The sequence below is a fragment of the Canis lupus genome, chromosome 11 (assembly GCF_011100685.1).
Source record: "Canis lupus familiaris isolate Mischka breed German Shepherd chromosome 11, alternate assembly UU_Cfam_GSD_1.0, whole genome shotgun sequence".
Classification (NCBI taxonomy): Eukaryota; Metazoa; Chordata; class Mammalia; order Carnivora; family Canidae; genus Canis; species Canis lupus.
The window spans coordinates 67435995-67453340 of record NC_049232.1 but is presented as its reverse complement, the minus strand read 5'-3'; the positions used below and the strand labels follow the sequence as shown (position 1 = coordinate 67453340).

General features: G+C 36.9%; 1 protein-coding gene across 3 annotated transcripts in view; it reads right to left on the bottom strand.

Annotated features, from left to right (window-relative positions):
• KIAA1958 (uncharacterized protein KIAA1958 homolog) overlaps positions 1 to 17346 on the bottom strand; it is a 161442-nt gene that overhangs the window by 81182 nt on the left and 62914 nt on the right. For all 3 annotated transcript variants that reach the window (XR_005367168.1, XM_038553120.1, XM_038553119.1), the window contains exon 2: positions 3779 to 4973. Coding sequence is in view for 2 of the 3 variants with exons in the window: in XM_038553120.1 (XP_038409048.1) it covers positions 3779 to 4949 (1171 nt within the window). In the remaining variant the exon portion in view is untranslated. The remainder of the gene's footprint in view (positions 1 to 3778; positions 4974 to 17346) is intronic.

Below are 17346 nucleotides of genomic sequence, written 5' to 3'. Positions count from 1 at the left end.
GACATGAAAATTAGTAATTTTATCCATACCTTGATTAACATTTTATCACTTTGTGAGTTTTGTTTTAAACATAAATAAAGATGACTTTCCACTAGGAGAACAGAATTTAAGTGGCAATAGAAAACTAAACAAAATGAAACAATTTCTCTTTGTTTCTAGTTGACTCGTCATTTGTCAGATTATTTATTTTAAAAATGTTATTCAAAGACAGGCAGTATTTCTACAATAATTTGATAAAGACTCCAGCTTACACAACATCTGTTTTAACAAGAGTACCTGATTTTGCTTTCAGCTAGTTCTTTCAAAAGCTTCCTTCTTTGCTTAATCCAAGTACACTTTATAGATTGAGTAAGGTCCATCTGTACATATTCATTCACATACATTTGGATGTGCTGTATTCTAAATTTAAAAAAAGTCTATGTTTAGAATGAAGATTATCTACTATAATAAATGTTCAAAACAAACAATTAAAACTGTTAGAGGACAGACCCTAATTTGGGTTCTATAGAACAGGTAAATTATAAGTTAACTTTATAAAACTCCCATAAAAGAAAAATGTCAGAGTTTTGTTCCAATGATGTCCCTAGTATAGAGATATTTCTAGTAAGCTATTTGTATAAAGAAATAAAAATAGTATTTCTTTAAAGCTAATAATATCTTAGCAATATAATACCTTCCAAAGAAAAATGGATCAAAACATCAGGATGATTCCTTAGGAAATTCCCATTACCAGTGACTCATACTGTTTTCCCTTAAAGGTTCAACTCCAAGCCAAACCAATTCTCTTTGCAAGAGTAAAGCTAAATCAAAGTTTATGATTATATTCATTATGTGCTATACTTGGCCATACCTGCTTTTTATAGCTATTATAAAAAATTGCAATTTCAAAAAAAAAAAGTGCAACTTCATTGAGAAGGAAAAAACCTAAGAGAATGTAATCTATACAAAAATAAATACATTAAAATATTTCTTTTACAAATAGGCTTAATTTCTTTCCCAAAACAATTACATAATAAGATATTCATGTTTTGTTTAGTAAAGGGCCTCAATGTTTCATTCACTACCCACTAGGCAGATGCAATGAAATCTGGGGTGAGTTAGTGGACGGGGTAATAAATAGTATTACTAAGCTGCAATAAGTTAGTAGAAGGGTGCTGGGGTAAGTTCGTGGAAGGATGTGTAATATAACAGTCTTACTATAACCTGTTTTGGTATCCTGGACCACTTTGCAAAAAAATATTATTCTGAATTCTACCCTCAAATATAAAGTAAGTGAGAATATAGAAAACTCTGTCAGGGGGATCCCTGGGTGGCTCAGTGGTTTAGCGCCTGCCTTCAGCCCAGGGCATGATCCTGGAGACCCGGGATCGAGTCCCACATCAGGCTCCCTGCATGGAGCCTGCTTCTCCCTCTGCCTGTGTCTCTGCTTCTCTCTCTCTCTCTCCCTCTCTCTCTCTCTCTGTATCTGTGTGTGTGTGTCTCATGAATAAATAAAATCTTTAAAAAAAAGAAAAAGAAAAGAAAAAAAAGAAAACTCTGTCAGGCTGTCTCCTATTTTATTTAAAAAGGAGGGGGGAGTGACACACAAATAAATAAACCAGATAAAACTTTAAGTGAAAAGGTACTACTTCTATCCTATATGCATGAAGAGTCAGATTTCCTACCTCGTACAAAGACTAACCAGCCTAATAAAAAAAAAAAAGTCTAAATTATGCCGAAGACCATACTGTTAAAAAGTTCAACATCGTTAGTCACTAAAGTAATGGAAATCAAAACCACAATGAGATACTACTTCATGTACCAAACAGGATAAATACCATTTTTCTAATGGAAAATAACCAAATATTGGTCAGTATGTTAAGAAACAGGAAACTTCTTACATTGCTGGTGATTTTTAAATGGTAGAGCTACTTTGGAAAACAGTTTGGCAGCTCCTCAAAAAGGTAAACATAGAGTTATCATACACACTCAGCAATTCTACTTCTAGGTAGTTGCCCAAGTTAAATGAAAGTATATATCCACTCAAAAACTCGTATACGAGTGTTATTAGCATTACCCATGATAGCCAAAAAACAGAAAAAAATCCTCAATATCCATCAACTGATCAAAGGAAAAACAAACTACGGTATATCCATATAATGAAATATTATTTGCCAATAAAAAGAAATTCTGATACATACTACAATGTAAATTAACCTTTAAAAAAAGTATGCTGAATGCAAGAAGGCAGTCACCAAAGGCCACATGTGATTCAATTTTTATGAAATGTGCAGAATATGTAAATCCATAGAGACATAAAGTAGGTCAATGGTTGATGTGCTGGGAGGAAAAAAGAGGGACGGCTAATGGGTATGAGTTTCTTTCTGGGGTAATGACAGTGTTTTGAACTAGATAGTGGTGATGGTTGTACAATTCTGTAAATATACTAAAAACCACTGAACTGTAGTATACTTTATAAAAGAGCATATTTTATGGTATGTGAATTATATCTCAGTAAAGCCATTATTTTAAAAAGAAAGAAAAATGAATAAACTGAAAAGCATAGTTTTGAATCAGGATACGAATATTTTCATTGTATATTTTATTAATAATACCAAGACTGCATCAATAAAATCATAAATTGCATAAAGGCACAGGTACTGTCAGCTTCTAGGAAACTTTTCCCAAAATACATGACTTCCTTGAGAGGGATTAAAATGAAACAAACCAAAATGTGCCACAAATTTCTTTCTATATATTCTGTTCTGTATGTCTGTTCATTCTTGTCCATGTTTCTACTTCTGGCTTATTAGATTTGAATAATGAACCCAAATGCATGACATCGAAGCCTCTCTATATAGTAATAGCCCACATTAAATAAATAATGCATGTTAGAATTACAGAACATTAGAATGTCAAAATTAGGTAGAGACTTCATACAATTATTTTCCTCTCCTCTCAATCCATTTCAGTCAAGCCCATATATTCCAGTAATGCAAGTTATTGGACTCTTTTAATTGTGAAATAAAAGATAAAATATTTCTAGAATTATTTGTTGCTTTTTAAAACACTTGTTCTAAACTGCTGCGCCCACTAAAATAAATAGAAAGGCCAAGTTCGTTCAGACAAATATATAATAATGGAGAAACACTAGTTCTATCGTCATTGTATGCCTAACCCAACATCGTATCATTTTGGCTTCAAACAACCACCAAATGCTTTGATACTGATAGGAGAGGATAAACTTTTTTTTTCAAAGAGAACATTAATATACAAAAATTATTCAGCTTGGGGGACCTTAGTGTCTCAGTCAGTTACGTGTCCGACTCTTGGTTTTGGCTCAGGTCATGATCTCAGGGTTGTGAAATCAAGTCCTGCATCAGGCTCCGCACTCAGCACGGAGTCTATTTGAGATTCTCTCTCTCTTTCTCTCTGCCCCTACTCCCACTTGCACACTTTTTCCTCTCTAAAATAAATAAAATCTTTAAAACATCAAAAAAATGGTAATTATTCAGCTTAAGATCAGATACAGATCTTAAATCTAGCCATGCAATAGCAACAGCACAATCCTACAGCTATCCTCTCAGCCCTGGGTACACTTAACTGGATGGATGGCCTCAACTCCGATGAATTTCCTTCAGAGTATCACCTGGATGGAATAGATTTCATTATTTCTATCTTTCTGAGAGTAATAAAGGCCGGAAAGCTAGCAAAGCAAGCCAATGGTTTCAAAAGTACTGGCGGCGCAGAATTCTCTGATGTACATGGATGAGGGACCCTGTCACCTCACGTGCCATACCTGGTATGCACTGTGCTGTGGCCTCAGTGGTTATGGTTGGAGCGACTGGGGGCTGCTGCTGACTGGAACTCACTTCTGGCTCTGTGTTAACTGAGGGAGAAAGAGCTACCTCACAGGAAGAGACCTGGCTGGGCAGATGGGGCAGGAACTCTTCAGAAGCAACTTGGTCATCCTGTCCAGGCAGCTGTAGGGCAGACAAAGGGATGCTGATCTGTTTGTTAGGATGGGATGTGCTCACAGGCATCTGCATAGCCACCTGCTGATTGGTGCCATGGGCACCAGGGGGTCCTCTGTTTGGTGAAGCCAGAGATACCCTGGCAGTCTTCTGGACGATTGGTCTGGACATGACAGAGGGGGATGCAGACACACCATGTGGGTCTAGCTCTGTGCCAACGGCAGATGTTACATGGGGAATCAGCTTGGCTGACCCTATACAAGAGGGACCAGCATGAGTCTGAGGCTTGGGTTTTGCCATCTGTGTCAATGACAGGGCTGGTCCATCTACCCCTCCAGTCAGCTCTGCATTCGCCACAATATAATAATCTTCGGGAATTTCTTGTTTGATTTTCTTAATGATGACATCATTGCTGCATTCATCAACCATTTGAGCCTGGGAGCTGGAATGGAGAGAAGATGGGACTATTCCAGGCCTTTTTCGAGCAATGCTTTGAGGCCTTTGGGTTTGGGGTTCAAAGTCACTATCCTCGTCTGTAACAGAAGACTCACAAACCATGTCAAACAAGGTGTTTTCATCTTCATATTCTTCAACAGCTTCATCCAGTTCAGAGGGCTCACTGCAATAAGAGAAGTCACAAGAGTCTCTGGTCCGATTACAGTCTAGCTTCGCTTTCACTGGTCTCCCAGGGTACCTTTCAACAGGGCTAGTTTGTGTCTCTGATGGTACTCCAATTATACTGGGACTATCAGAGTTAAAACTTCTGTTATCCTGGAAACAGACCCTCTCTTGGGACCCAGCTCTGCAAGTAGCTGTCAGGGGCCAGTGATAAGCATGGCCAGCACTACAGCCCCACATTGCTGTGAGGTTCCCATGGGAACCTTCCGAAAGCAAGTGTTTCAGGTTTGGGATGAGGCTGCAAATGGTCCCATGGCTGTGGGCCCAGCTGACCAATTTGGACAGATTCTCAGATGAAGTATGAAGGCAATCCTCCATGTTACAGGATCAGCAGTGTCTTTCCTAAAGGGAAATAATCAAAATAAGAAGCCATTATTACCCAAGATAGTCCCAAACCTCCATTACTTCAATTTCCTTGAACTATGATCATGTGGCATAAAAAAGAAACATACTTCAAAACTGTTATCTAGTTGATGTCACTGCCCATGAACAGAGACTTACAGGGAAAAGTAAAAAGCAGTGATGCCTTATGGCTGTGAGACAAGATTTTTGTTAATTTTCTTTATTGTTATAATAATACTTGCCTAAAAAATACCTGCATGAGGAAAAAAAGTGGGAAAGAAATAAAAAACTATCGAGCATTAAAAAAGAGGCGAGCTTTTTCATGATATATTTTACTTCCAAAATCACAAAAGAGGGGCCTCTAAGTCAGCCCCTTAATAATATGTTGTGTGCATTATCTATATTAACCAAGGAAGTACACTTCCAACTTTACCCTCTGCAATCAGAAACTTCATTACTAAAGGCAGAAGCATGAAGGCTTAGGTCCATTCTAGGATGAGGCACAGAAGGGAAGTCAATCCTCTCCTGGGCACCAGAAAACAAATGATGTAACCGAGAGTCCAAGGAGAGAATGAAATGCTGTAGTGGGGAAGAAAAGTCTTTAGCAGGGAAGGGAGAATGGGCTAGGAGGAAAGCCACTACAGGGTACCTGCTGGGGTCAGGGGCACAAGCAGTCTGCAGACCAGAAGCAAGGGTGAGTGGGCCAGGTGCCAGGACTCTAACCAAGTGTTAGGAGCAGGCATTCTGCCTCTGTGCTGTCTGAAATTCCTGAAATAGTGCCTTTCATCTAACAATCTGGAGGTCAAAGATGTGTCTGGTTTATTCCACTTCTGAGCTTCCTGGGCACTCAAGGATAACCAGCTACCAAATAGGAGTAAACCATTTGTAATTGAGTGGAGCTCAAAAAGAATCACTTGTTATGTGTCCTTGACTGGGTAACACTGAGGACAACATGATGGGCAAAAAAAGTAAAATGGGACATGTAGAGTCTGCATATGATTAGAAAGGTCAAGGAAGTTTCTGATAAAGGGGAGATCCTGGGGAGAATTGGGTGGGGGGAGGAACGAGGATCTTGATGTATTTTTAGTCTGTCCTGTTCATCTGTAGCTGTGAGTGACAAGTGGTGCCTCAATGTGGGTGGGCTCTGCATTAAGGTGTCAAGATCTAACATGTCAGGTGGCCGTACACAAGGGCACATCTGAACTTCCATGGCACCCCATCAGCAGTTAGGTAAACTCAAATCCTTTCACATGTTATGAGGTGTCTATGATGTGTCATGGCCGCCATCAACTCCTCAAGCCTCATTTCCTACTACTATGGGCTTCTCCCACATTTCTAATGGTCTCCTCTAAACAGTTTCTCATGCTTACTGGGCCTCTAAAAATTTGTTCTTTGGCTTGATATGCAGCCCTCTTCTTTTTTCATTTGGAAAACCCTTTCAAAACTGGACTTGGGACTGCCTCCTGTTGACGTCTTTCTAGACCTCCTTTCAACCTCAGATACTTATTTAGATTCTCTTCACTTGCACTTCTATCATCTCAAGAGATCTCCGTTTCTGTTATCATTGACATCTTTGTCTCCCAAACTTGCCTGAGAATTCCCTGAGGACAGAAACCATAATTTTTAATTTTTTTATTTATTTAAAAAATTTTAGTATAAAGGGCTATAATTTTTCATTCATCGATGAGGATCTAGTTGGGGATAGAGATATTAATATGATATGATCTGTTCCTGAGACCTTATAATCTACTGATGATGATAAATAAATGATGAATGAATAAATATATAAATACTGGCAGTGCCATCAACACTAATCAAATAAACATTTAAGACCCTCAAGTAAGAAACATGACATTTCCCTATCACTTTTACTATAATCATTGAAGGGAACAGAGGATTTTCTCCCCAGTGGTATAACCAAACCACAGCTGTCTTGTGCCTAGGACAGTAATATACGAGCTACCACATTTTATGAAGCAGCACAGTAAAAGGAAAGAACAGTAACTGGTGTAGAAGTTGGGAATTTCAATTCTAGTCCTGGAACTGATGTCTATGGCCTAAGACAAGTCTAATTACCTCTAAGCTAATATATCAGGTCTATATGATCTTCATGTTCCCTTTATACTTTAGGAATTTAGGGACGTTTATATGCCTTGCATATAACTTTAAAGTAAAAATGCAGGTAAAAGAGAAAGGCTGGTACAATTAGGACAATGAGCACTGAGTAATGTATAGAATTGGTGAATCACTATATTGTACACTTGTGTATTAAACTAATACAATACTGTATTAGTTTCAAGCATACTGGAATTAAAATAAAAAACTTAGTTAAAAAAAAGAGGGGAGGTTTCTAATGTTTATTTTTTAAGCTTTCTTAATATATCTACTTAATTTGTATGGCAGAGACTATTTGCCTACCTAGTATCTATTCTCTCTTTTTCCTTACAGAGCGTCCCAATTTGAGGCAGCAATATGCTTACCTAAAACACATTTCCTAACTTCCCTTGAAATAGGAATCGTCACATGACACAGTTCTGGCCAACAGTATATAAATAAAAGTCACTGAGTGGGGGTTGTGAAAGCCCTCAAAAACACAGACTTGTTGAATTTTTGCCTTTTTGCCTTTGTCCTTCCCTTTCTTTCTTCCTGGAACAAGGACATGATGGCTGGAGCTCTAGAGGCCTTGTTAGGAACATGAAATAAGAACTTCAGGATAGAAGAGAAGAACCAGAGGTCCTGTCTTGGGTCCCTGTTGACATCATAGAACCACTGCATCAACTCTGAACTAACTAGGATTCTTTGTTACATAAAGAAAGATAATGCCCTGATCTTGCTAAAGCCACTGTTGTTGGCATATTTGATTACATAAAGTTGAACTCAATTACTAACTGATACACAAAAAATAATATCCATCTCTGGTTTTTGGAACCTCAGAGCAAAATCCTTCAATTTCTCTGCATCATCCCCCAAGTACAATTGTTTCTTAGATTGGACTCCACAAATAAATTACTACGAGGTCTATAATTCTATGCCAAAATGTTTGTAACTGTTTTCATTTTGATTCTAATAAAAATATGATTAATATAAGCATATAATGACTTATGTAAAAAATCACATTGCATCCAAATATTGCCTTTGTATCTATACTCACATTATTATCCATAATCACCTAAGTGACATGACTCAACTTTCAATTTGTTGGGATACCTGTTTGTGTTTTATTCTTAGCGAATATAAATACAAATCTTGTCTTTTGCATTAATAATTACCAAATGAAAGGCATCATGATTTGACATCACGAAAATGGCAGATGTAATACTGAAGCAATACAACACTTTTACGTGTCACAGGATAAATGAGAAAATAAAAAGGAGTTGAAATAAATATATTGTTCATATAAAAAATATATATATTGTGGCCCAATATTTGATGACTATGTTTTCACAGTTCAAACATGTAAAAATGTGGCAGAATCAAAATACAAAATTATATACGCACATAGAACTCCAAAGAGCTTACTGTTCAGGCAAAAGCTACATACAGTAGTAAGTAAACTAGTACCTTCGCTGAAGGTCCCACAAGCCAGAAAAAAAAATTATAATAAAAAATAAAGTAGATATAATTTTAAATTTTGTTAAAAGCTTATCTACTTAATTCTAAAACGATCACCAACCTTTAAGAATCAATACGTAGTAATCATAAGTCACTTTTATTACATTCTGAAATTCACTAGCAATCTCATGAAGAGGCTCTTAAACTTTTCCTGAGTATCATAAAATGAAAATATTTTTCCAGTATCATTATTAATATATTTCAGCCAGGCAACCAATGTTAACCAATGTAGTTGTGAGAGCATAATTGGTTGGTATTTAGGGTAATTAAATGGATTGAGTCCAAGCTGACAAGGAATAGCTACCAATATACTGCATTATATTCTAAATTTAATAGAAAATAGAATCAAGAAGGGGATCCCTGAGTGGCTCAGCAGTTTAGTGCCTGCCTTTGGCCCAGAGCGTGATGCTGGAGTCCCGGGATCAAGTCCCATGTTGGGCTCCCTGCATGGAGCCTGCTTCTCCCTCTCCCTGTGTCTCTGCACCTCTCCCTCTCTCTCTCTCTCTCTCTCTCTCTCTCTCTCTCTGTGTCTCTCATGAATAAATAAATTCTTAAAAAAAAATAGAATCAAGAAGAAGACAACTAAGATACTTCCGAACTGCTGAAAATGAAGTCAGTTCTAGAACCTACTAATTTGCTTCAACAGTCTGATGATAAGCTCTATGCTGAAAAATGCCTTTTCTAGATTTTCAAGAATTAAAATTAACTTCAGATAGTATTTTCCCATATATGATATGGGCAAAGACTGGATTAGACACTTAGCTTTAGAGTTTTCATGTGACACTTGACTAAAAACAAACTCAAAGAAGGGCACCTGGGTGGCTCAGTCAGTTAAGCCTCTGATTCTTGGTTTCAGCTCAGGTCATGATCTCCAGGTCGTGAGATTGAGCCCTGCATCAAGCCCCACATTAGCGGGAGAGTCTGCTTGGGATTCTCTCTCCTCCTCTCCCTCTGCCCCTCTCCCCTGCTCACTTGCTCTCTCTAATAAATAAATAAATCTTAAAAACAAAACTAAACTCAAAAAGCCCTGACTAGCAAGCAGAGTTTAAGTTAAGTATGAAACTTAGTTATCCTAAATTAGCAAACAAAGCTACAAATGTATTATTACCACACTGTATGATAACTTAGACAAGCAGACATTCTATATATTAGTATTTATATTATTAAAGTCAAAATCAGAAAGCCATTAAATTTAGTCAGATTTTCCACTCTATTTTTTTAAAGATTTTATTTACTTATTTGAGAAAGAGAGTGAACATGAGTGGGGGTAAGGACAGAGCAAGAGGGGAGAAGCAGGCTCTCCCCTGAGCAAGGAGCCCAATGTAGGGCTCATTCCTAGGACCCTGGGATCATGACCTGAGCCAAAGGCAGATACTTAACCAACTGAGCCACCCAGGTTGCCCCTAGGCTTTCTACTATTAAACTCAAAACTGATCATTAAGGTTTCAGTAGAATAACATAAAACTAATTATTGTTACAGCTAATATTTATTGAACATTTATTAATTATCAGATACTATTCTGGGACTTGACATACCAATAATCCTAATTATATCAGTAATTCTAGTAAGTTAAATAAATTATTTTCTTCTTCATCTTATAAATGAGTAAACTAAGTCACTTGAATAAAGCAGGAGTGGAGTCAAAATCTGAACTTCAGTCTTATTTCAGAGCCTATGCTTTTAACACACTACATTTCTTCTGAAAATGTAATGGTAGAAAGATGTTGTCTCAAATCTGGTTCCCTATCACATTAATGTTAATTGAGTTTATGTTGGTTTTATCATTTAACTTTGAATTTATGAAACTATTTTGGTTTACAGCTGTCTTATTAACATAAATTTTATGTTTATATATACTATTTTAAATAACATTATGGCAAAAAATGATTTAACACAGCACTGGGTGTAAAGAAGGTCCATGAAAATGCTTTCCTTTCAAAAGATTGAGAAAAACTTTTTAGAAAAAAAAGGCTATGAAAAAATTAGTCACTTTTCCAAAACCTGACAAAAGTGAGTTACCAGCCAAATACCAATGAATGTCTAGTTGGCTTTCACCTCACTTCAGTTACAACAATATGCCCCACAGCCCTTAAAATCCCTCTCTTTATAAGTTTCTGAAACTTTCAAAGGATTTGGTGTAGCTGTTGTTTTAATACTACTAAATCTCAATTCCTGATGGATGACAAAGATTGACACAAGAAAAAAAAAAAAAAAGAAAATCTTACTAGCCATGTATCAGCCATGTAGCCATGGCTCAGTTAGGTGTCTGCCTTCAGCTCAGGTCATGATCTCGGGGTCCTGGGATCAAGCCCCACCTTGGGCTCCCTGCTCTGTGGGGAGTCTGCTTCTTCTTCTCACTCTGCTGCTCCCCACTCCCAGCTCATGCTCACTCTCTCTCTCAATAAATAAATAAAATCTTTAAAAAAAAGAAAAAGAAAAAGAAAAAGATTTCACTGGTAAATTCTAACACACAAAGAAGAAATAATACCAAAATTATGCAAATCTTTTCCAAAAATAGAAGGGAGCACTACTCAACTTGTCTGAGGAGGCCAGCATAGCCCTACTACAAAACCTGATAAAAATCTTACAATAAAGAAAATTACAGATCAACATTCTTTATTTTATGCAAAAATCCTTTACAAAACATTAGCAAAATGAATCCAACAATATATACAATGGGTAATACATCATGACCAAGTATGACTTATCCTAGGAATGGAAAGTTGGCTGACCATTTAAAAATCAACCAATATAATTCAACATATTAACATTTCACAGGAGAAAAACCATGACATCATCATCCCAACAGATGCAGACAAAGCACTTGCAAAATTAAATGTTCATGAACAATTAAAAACTCTTAATAAGCTAATAATAGTAGGACTTCCTCAAGCTGACAATGGATATCTATAAAAATTCTACAGCTAATATTAAACTTAATATTAAAAGACTGAATTATTTTCTCCCAAGATCAAGAGTAAGACAGGAATGCTCACTTGCATCACTTTTATTCAACACTGTAACACTGAAATAATGCAGTCAAAAGAAATAAAACAGAAAAATTAGAAGAAGTAAACTATTTTTACAGGTAGATGATATTGCTGTTTATGTTGAAAATTCCAAAAAATTCATGAAACTGCTAGAACTCATAAATGAATTTATTAGCAAAGTAGTCAAGTACATAATTAATATTTTTTAAAAATCTATTAATTTCTATATACTTAGCAACAAAACAGTAGAAAATTAAATTTTAAAAACTCTATTTATAGTAGTGCCAAAAGTATTAAACACCTAGGAATAGATCTAACAAAACGTATCTAAGACTTCTATACTTAAAACTACAAAACACTGTTGAGAGAAATTAAATGTGACATCAATAAATAGAGATAAGTACTATATTTAAGATTGTTAGGTTGGTATTATTCCCAACTGATCTATATATTCAACACAATTCCAATCAAAATTTCAGTTGGCTTAAAGAAGCTTAAAGAAATAGATAAATTGATTCTAAAATTTATATGGAAATGCAAAAGATCTAGACTAACCAAAACAAATATCTTTAAAGTTGGAGAACTCACTACACCCGATTTTAAGGCTTAGAATAATTTCAAGCTATAGTAATCAAGATCATGGGGTACTGACAAAAGAATAGAAATACCCACTAGAACAGAACGAGTGTCCAGAAACAGACCCACACATATCTGGTCAATTGATTTTCTTCAAAAGGCAAAGAAATTCAATAGTAAAGGAAAATCTTTTAATCTTTAAATAATGCTAAATCAATTGGACAGCCATTAAAAAAAAAACAAACACCCTTCAGTTAAACTATACATAAAAATTAATTCAAATGGATCATAGACCTAAATCTAAAACATAGGGAGTGCCTGGGTGGCTCAGTCAGTTGTGTCCAACTCTTCATCTCAGCTCAGGTCTTGATCTCAGGGTTGTGAGTTCGAGCCCCAAATTGGGCTCCACACTAGGCGTGAAGCCTACTTAAAATATAATAACAATAAATAAAATAAAATAAATCTAAAGCCTAAAACTAGAAAAATTCTGGAAGAAATCATAGGATATTATATTTTTGTCACCTTGGGGTAGGCAAAAGTTTCTTAGGATGCAAAAATCACAAGCCATAAAAAATCAGATAAACCAGACTACATCAATAGCTAATGGAATATAAATAATCCAGAGATGGTGAAGGTATCCACCAAAGGTAAACACACTCAACACTGCTACCTGCTTTTAGGAGATCCCCTATATAACCTTCAGTGCTATCTACGGAAACTCGGATATGACCTAAAAAGCAGTGATGTCTCAACTAACAGACCAGTGACTGACAAAGCCAGAAACAAAAGAAAATAAAACAAACCGTGGGAAATACGGCTCCTTTACAAAACTAGAAATAAGGTTACTGTGTTTTTCTTATTTACTGAGAATGACATACACTTCCTATTTTATTTTTCTATTAACTACAACTCTTAGAATCTAAAAAGTGTTTCAGGGCAGCCCGGGGGGCCTCAGGGGTTTAGCGCCGCCTTCGGCCCAGGGTGTGATCCTGGAGACCTGGGATTGAGTCCCCAGGATCAGGCCCTGGGCTGAAGGCGGCGCTAAACCCCTGAGCCACCCTGGGGTGCTCAGAAACAGATAAATCTGAAAGATACTTCGTACCTAGCAAATTAAAAAATCATAATAAAAAAGCTTTTAATTTTATGCCATGAATACATTACATGTATTTCATTTATATTTCAATTCAGTAAATTATCTATTAAATATCTGTTATGTGCTAAATACTTGTTACAGTCTGAATTGTTCTCTCTTCCCAACAAAAGATATGTTTTGTAAGTCCTAAATCCCTATACCTCAGAACGTTACCTATAAGGTAACCTATAATTGCAGATGTAATTAGTTTCCATGAAGTCATACAGAGGTAGAATGGGCCCCTAATTCATATGACTGGTGTCATTATAAGGAGACAGCCACGTGAAGACAGACACAGGGAGAAAACCATGTGACAGCAAAGATAGAGACTGGAGTTATGCAGCTGCAAGCCAAGGAACACCACCAAAGATTGACAGCAAACCACTAGAATGTAGGAAGAGGAAGGAAAGATTCCCTAGAGGTTTCAAAAGGAGCATGATCTTGTCAACACCTTGACTCAGGACTTCTAGACTGCAGAACTGTGAGGCAATACATTTTTATCGTTTTAAGCCACTCAGATTGTGGTACTTGTTGGGCAGCCCTAGAAAACCTAACACACACTGTTAGGTTTTCTACAAATGCAGAGAAATAAGACCAGAGTTCTTGACTTCAAGAACTTACAGTTCACTAGTCAAATAATTAAGAGTGTGGTATAACATATGTTCCAGATATGGGGATAATAGCTAATTCTACTTTTGGGGTGGGGAATACCAAATCAGGATCTACTTCCTGAAAGAGGTGAAAGCATTCTAGATAAATGCACAATGATGTGAAACAGTATGATTTCAGCCAACTATAAGGAAATCAGTTATTACGTGATTGTGATGTATAGGAAGGGAACTATGGGAAAAGATTAAATTGGAAGAATAATGCAAGGGCAAAAGTATGATGGTCTTTGTATACCATACAAAGAGCTTGGAGTTTATGTTATGAGGGGCCTTAATCAGAAAAAAAAAAAACAGAAGCCAAACTTGTACTTTAGAAAGATCATTTTTGAGATAGATTATAAGGTGGCAAAGGGCAAAAGGGGCTAGCTATTTCAGGAGTCTACACTGGAGGCCTAAGAAAAGGAAGATGGCAGATTTGTTAGAAGATAATAGGCAGCAAGTGGTGTGAATCACTTTTGAGGGATAAGGGCAAAGAGAGGCTAAGTCAATTCCCAGGTTTCTATCTCGAGAGCCAGGATAGGTTTGTTCTTAATCAACATAAATATTGTAAGAGAAGAGCCAATGTATAGGTTAGGAGTGATGATTTATCCAATTTTCTTTAAAAAGGCAGTGAACTCAGGAATCCTTGATTTTGAGGGCATAACATCAATAGTCTAACTTACACATAAAACCTCCCAACCTATAGACAAGCATGAGCATACCTTTCTATGAAAAGTACATCCTATCTGACCTTGGAGAATCATTTAAGATAATTTTAAAAGAATTTTTTTAGGGGCACCTGGGTGGCTCAGTCAGTTGTGTCTGACTCTTCATTTCAGCTCAGGTCTTGATCTCAGGGTCATGATTTCAAGCCCTGCATTGGGCTCCATGCTGGGCATGGAGTCTACTAAAGGGGGGGAGGAAAAAAGGAAAGAATTTTTTTTTTTTTTACTCTGCCCAGTGGAAACTATTTCAATTGACTTTCAAAGTTATTCTAGTCAAGCTTCCTGAATAAGAGTATGAAATACATGACTTCAGAGATTTTTCACTGGTTCATCTAACTTACTTCCTTGAGTCAAACATAAAATGTCACCTGTCATCCATTCTATCAATAAATATGTATTAGGCATTGTGAAGCACAGGCCTGACCCCTAGAAAGAGAAGGGTGATAAAGACAGACATTCTAATTCTCTATCATCACAGGGCTTATAGTCTAAGAAAAAAGAGAAACAATAAAATAAATAATTTCAATAAAGTGTAATAAGTGCTACAACAGAGACAGAATATGGTGTTACAGGAACATAAGGCGGGGGGCATCTAACCTAGACCAGGAGGAGTCAGGGAAGGTTACCTAAATAACCTAATGATGTGCAAGCTGAGAATCAAAGGATGCATAAAAGTTAGTCAGGTGAAGGACACCTGCGTGGCTCAGTCAGCGAAGTATATGCTTTCAGCCCAGGTCATAATACCAAGGTCCTGGAATCGAGTCCCACATGGGGCTCCTTGCTCAGCAGGGGGCCTGCTTCTCCCTCTGCCTGCTGCTCCTTCTGCTTTCGTGTTCTCTCACTCTCTGACAAATAAATAAATAAAATGTGTTAAAAAAAAAAAAGTCAGCACTGGGGGTCATTCTGTATGTTGGTAAATTGAACACCAATAAAAAATAAATTAAAAAAACAAAAAACAAAACAAAACAAAAAGTCAGGTGAGAGGTGAAAAGTAGACCTGTGTGAAGGCCCAGAAGACACAGAGTTAATGGAAGTTGTTCAGTATGGGTGAATGGAAGAACATAAGGTGAAAATGGTATAAGAGTATGTCTGAAAAAGTAGTCAAGGGCTCAATTATGATGGTCTTATAGATTATGTAAAAGACTTATGGCTTTATTACAGAGATAATATTTTTAAGACTTTATTTATTTGAGAGAGAGAAAGAGAACATGAGCAGGGGGAGGGGCAGAGGGAGAAGTAGACTCCCCACTGAACAGGGAGTCCAATGTGGGGCTTGATCCCTGGACCCTGGGATCACGACCTGAGCTGAGGGCAGATGCTTAACCAACTGACATACCCAGACACCCCTGACTTTATTGTAGAGATAATCTAAAAGTATTACATGGTTGTAAGCAAGAAGGTGACTTTAGAATCATTATTCTGATTATACTTGAAGAGACCAAGACTAGAGGCAGGAATCCAGTTAGGAGAAATAATGCAGCAATTCAGGTAAGATATAATGGTAACCTACCTTGGATAGTGGCAGAGGGATGGAAAGAAGAGAACAGATTTCAAAATCAAGTAAGAGGTAGAAGACAAAAAGATTGGATAAAGGAGGTGGGAGGAAGAAAGAAGTTCTAGATTCTGACTTGACCACTGAGAAACGGTTTGATTTTTGTCATGTTACTTTGAGGTGTTTTTAAGACACACTAAAGGAAGTATCAAATAGACAGCTGGATATATAGATCAGTATAAAGGGATTGAGAAAAGGAATGATGCACTATGAACACGAAACAGCTACGAACACTTCTGTACAATCATAACACAGAAAATAAAAACTGAATATACAAAACAACACTTACAATAGCCCTGTGAACTCTGAGCTCCAGGAGTTCGAGTTCATTTAGGGATTTACCCAAACCTGGTAGGGGGTTCCTGAGGGGATGAAAGGGTGTCTTACCTTCACAGTTCATGGCTAACCTTCCTGTATCTCAGCAGTGACAACTTTTTCCCTATGTTTCTATTTCTTTGATCATCTATATAATTAAGATGAAAGGGAATTAAATGTATGAACTTACAGTGTTAAGGGAAATTAAATGTATAAACTTAAAGACACCATTTGGCAAGTGTCAATGTTCAGGTTACCTGAGAGATGAGACTTGGTAAATCAAAACAAGATTTGTAAGAGGATGGCTACAGAAGAAAATCAGGTCACTCAGTTAGAAAGGTGAGTATCGGCAAATTCTCCACTGACTGATACAGCTTCTGAGTCTCCCAGAAGAGCCTCAACTGCTTTCCTCCAAGCCCAATCTTAATATGCATAAAACTGAAGAAATTCTGCACACAGACTATTCTGGATGAAAGACCACTTCCACTGTCCCAAGATAGGACAGTGCAGAGGTTAAGATCATAGACTCCACTGCCAGAATTCAGAATTTAAATCCTAACTCTACTTATGCAGTGTGACGTTGGGCAAGTTACTTTACCTGTCTCCATCTAATTTTCCTAATCTGTTTGAGAAGAATAACCCCAACCCTAATCTACATTATAAGGATTAAATTAATTCATACTATAAAATGCTTAGAACAATCACTCAATAATTTTTCACCTGAAATTAGAAGGTTTTCCCCATTTTGATGGTCTATAATAGAACTATAGAGAGCATACAATTTGGCACGGTACACTTGTGGAAGAGTGAGACCCACAGAACA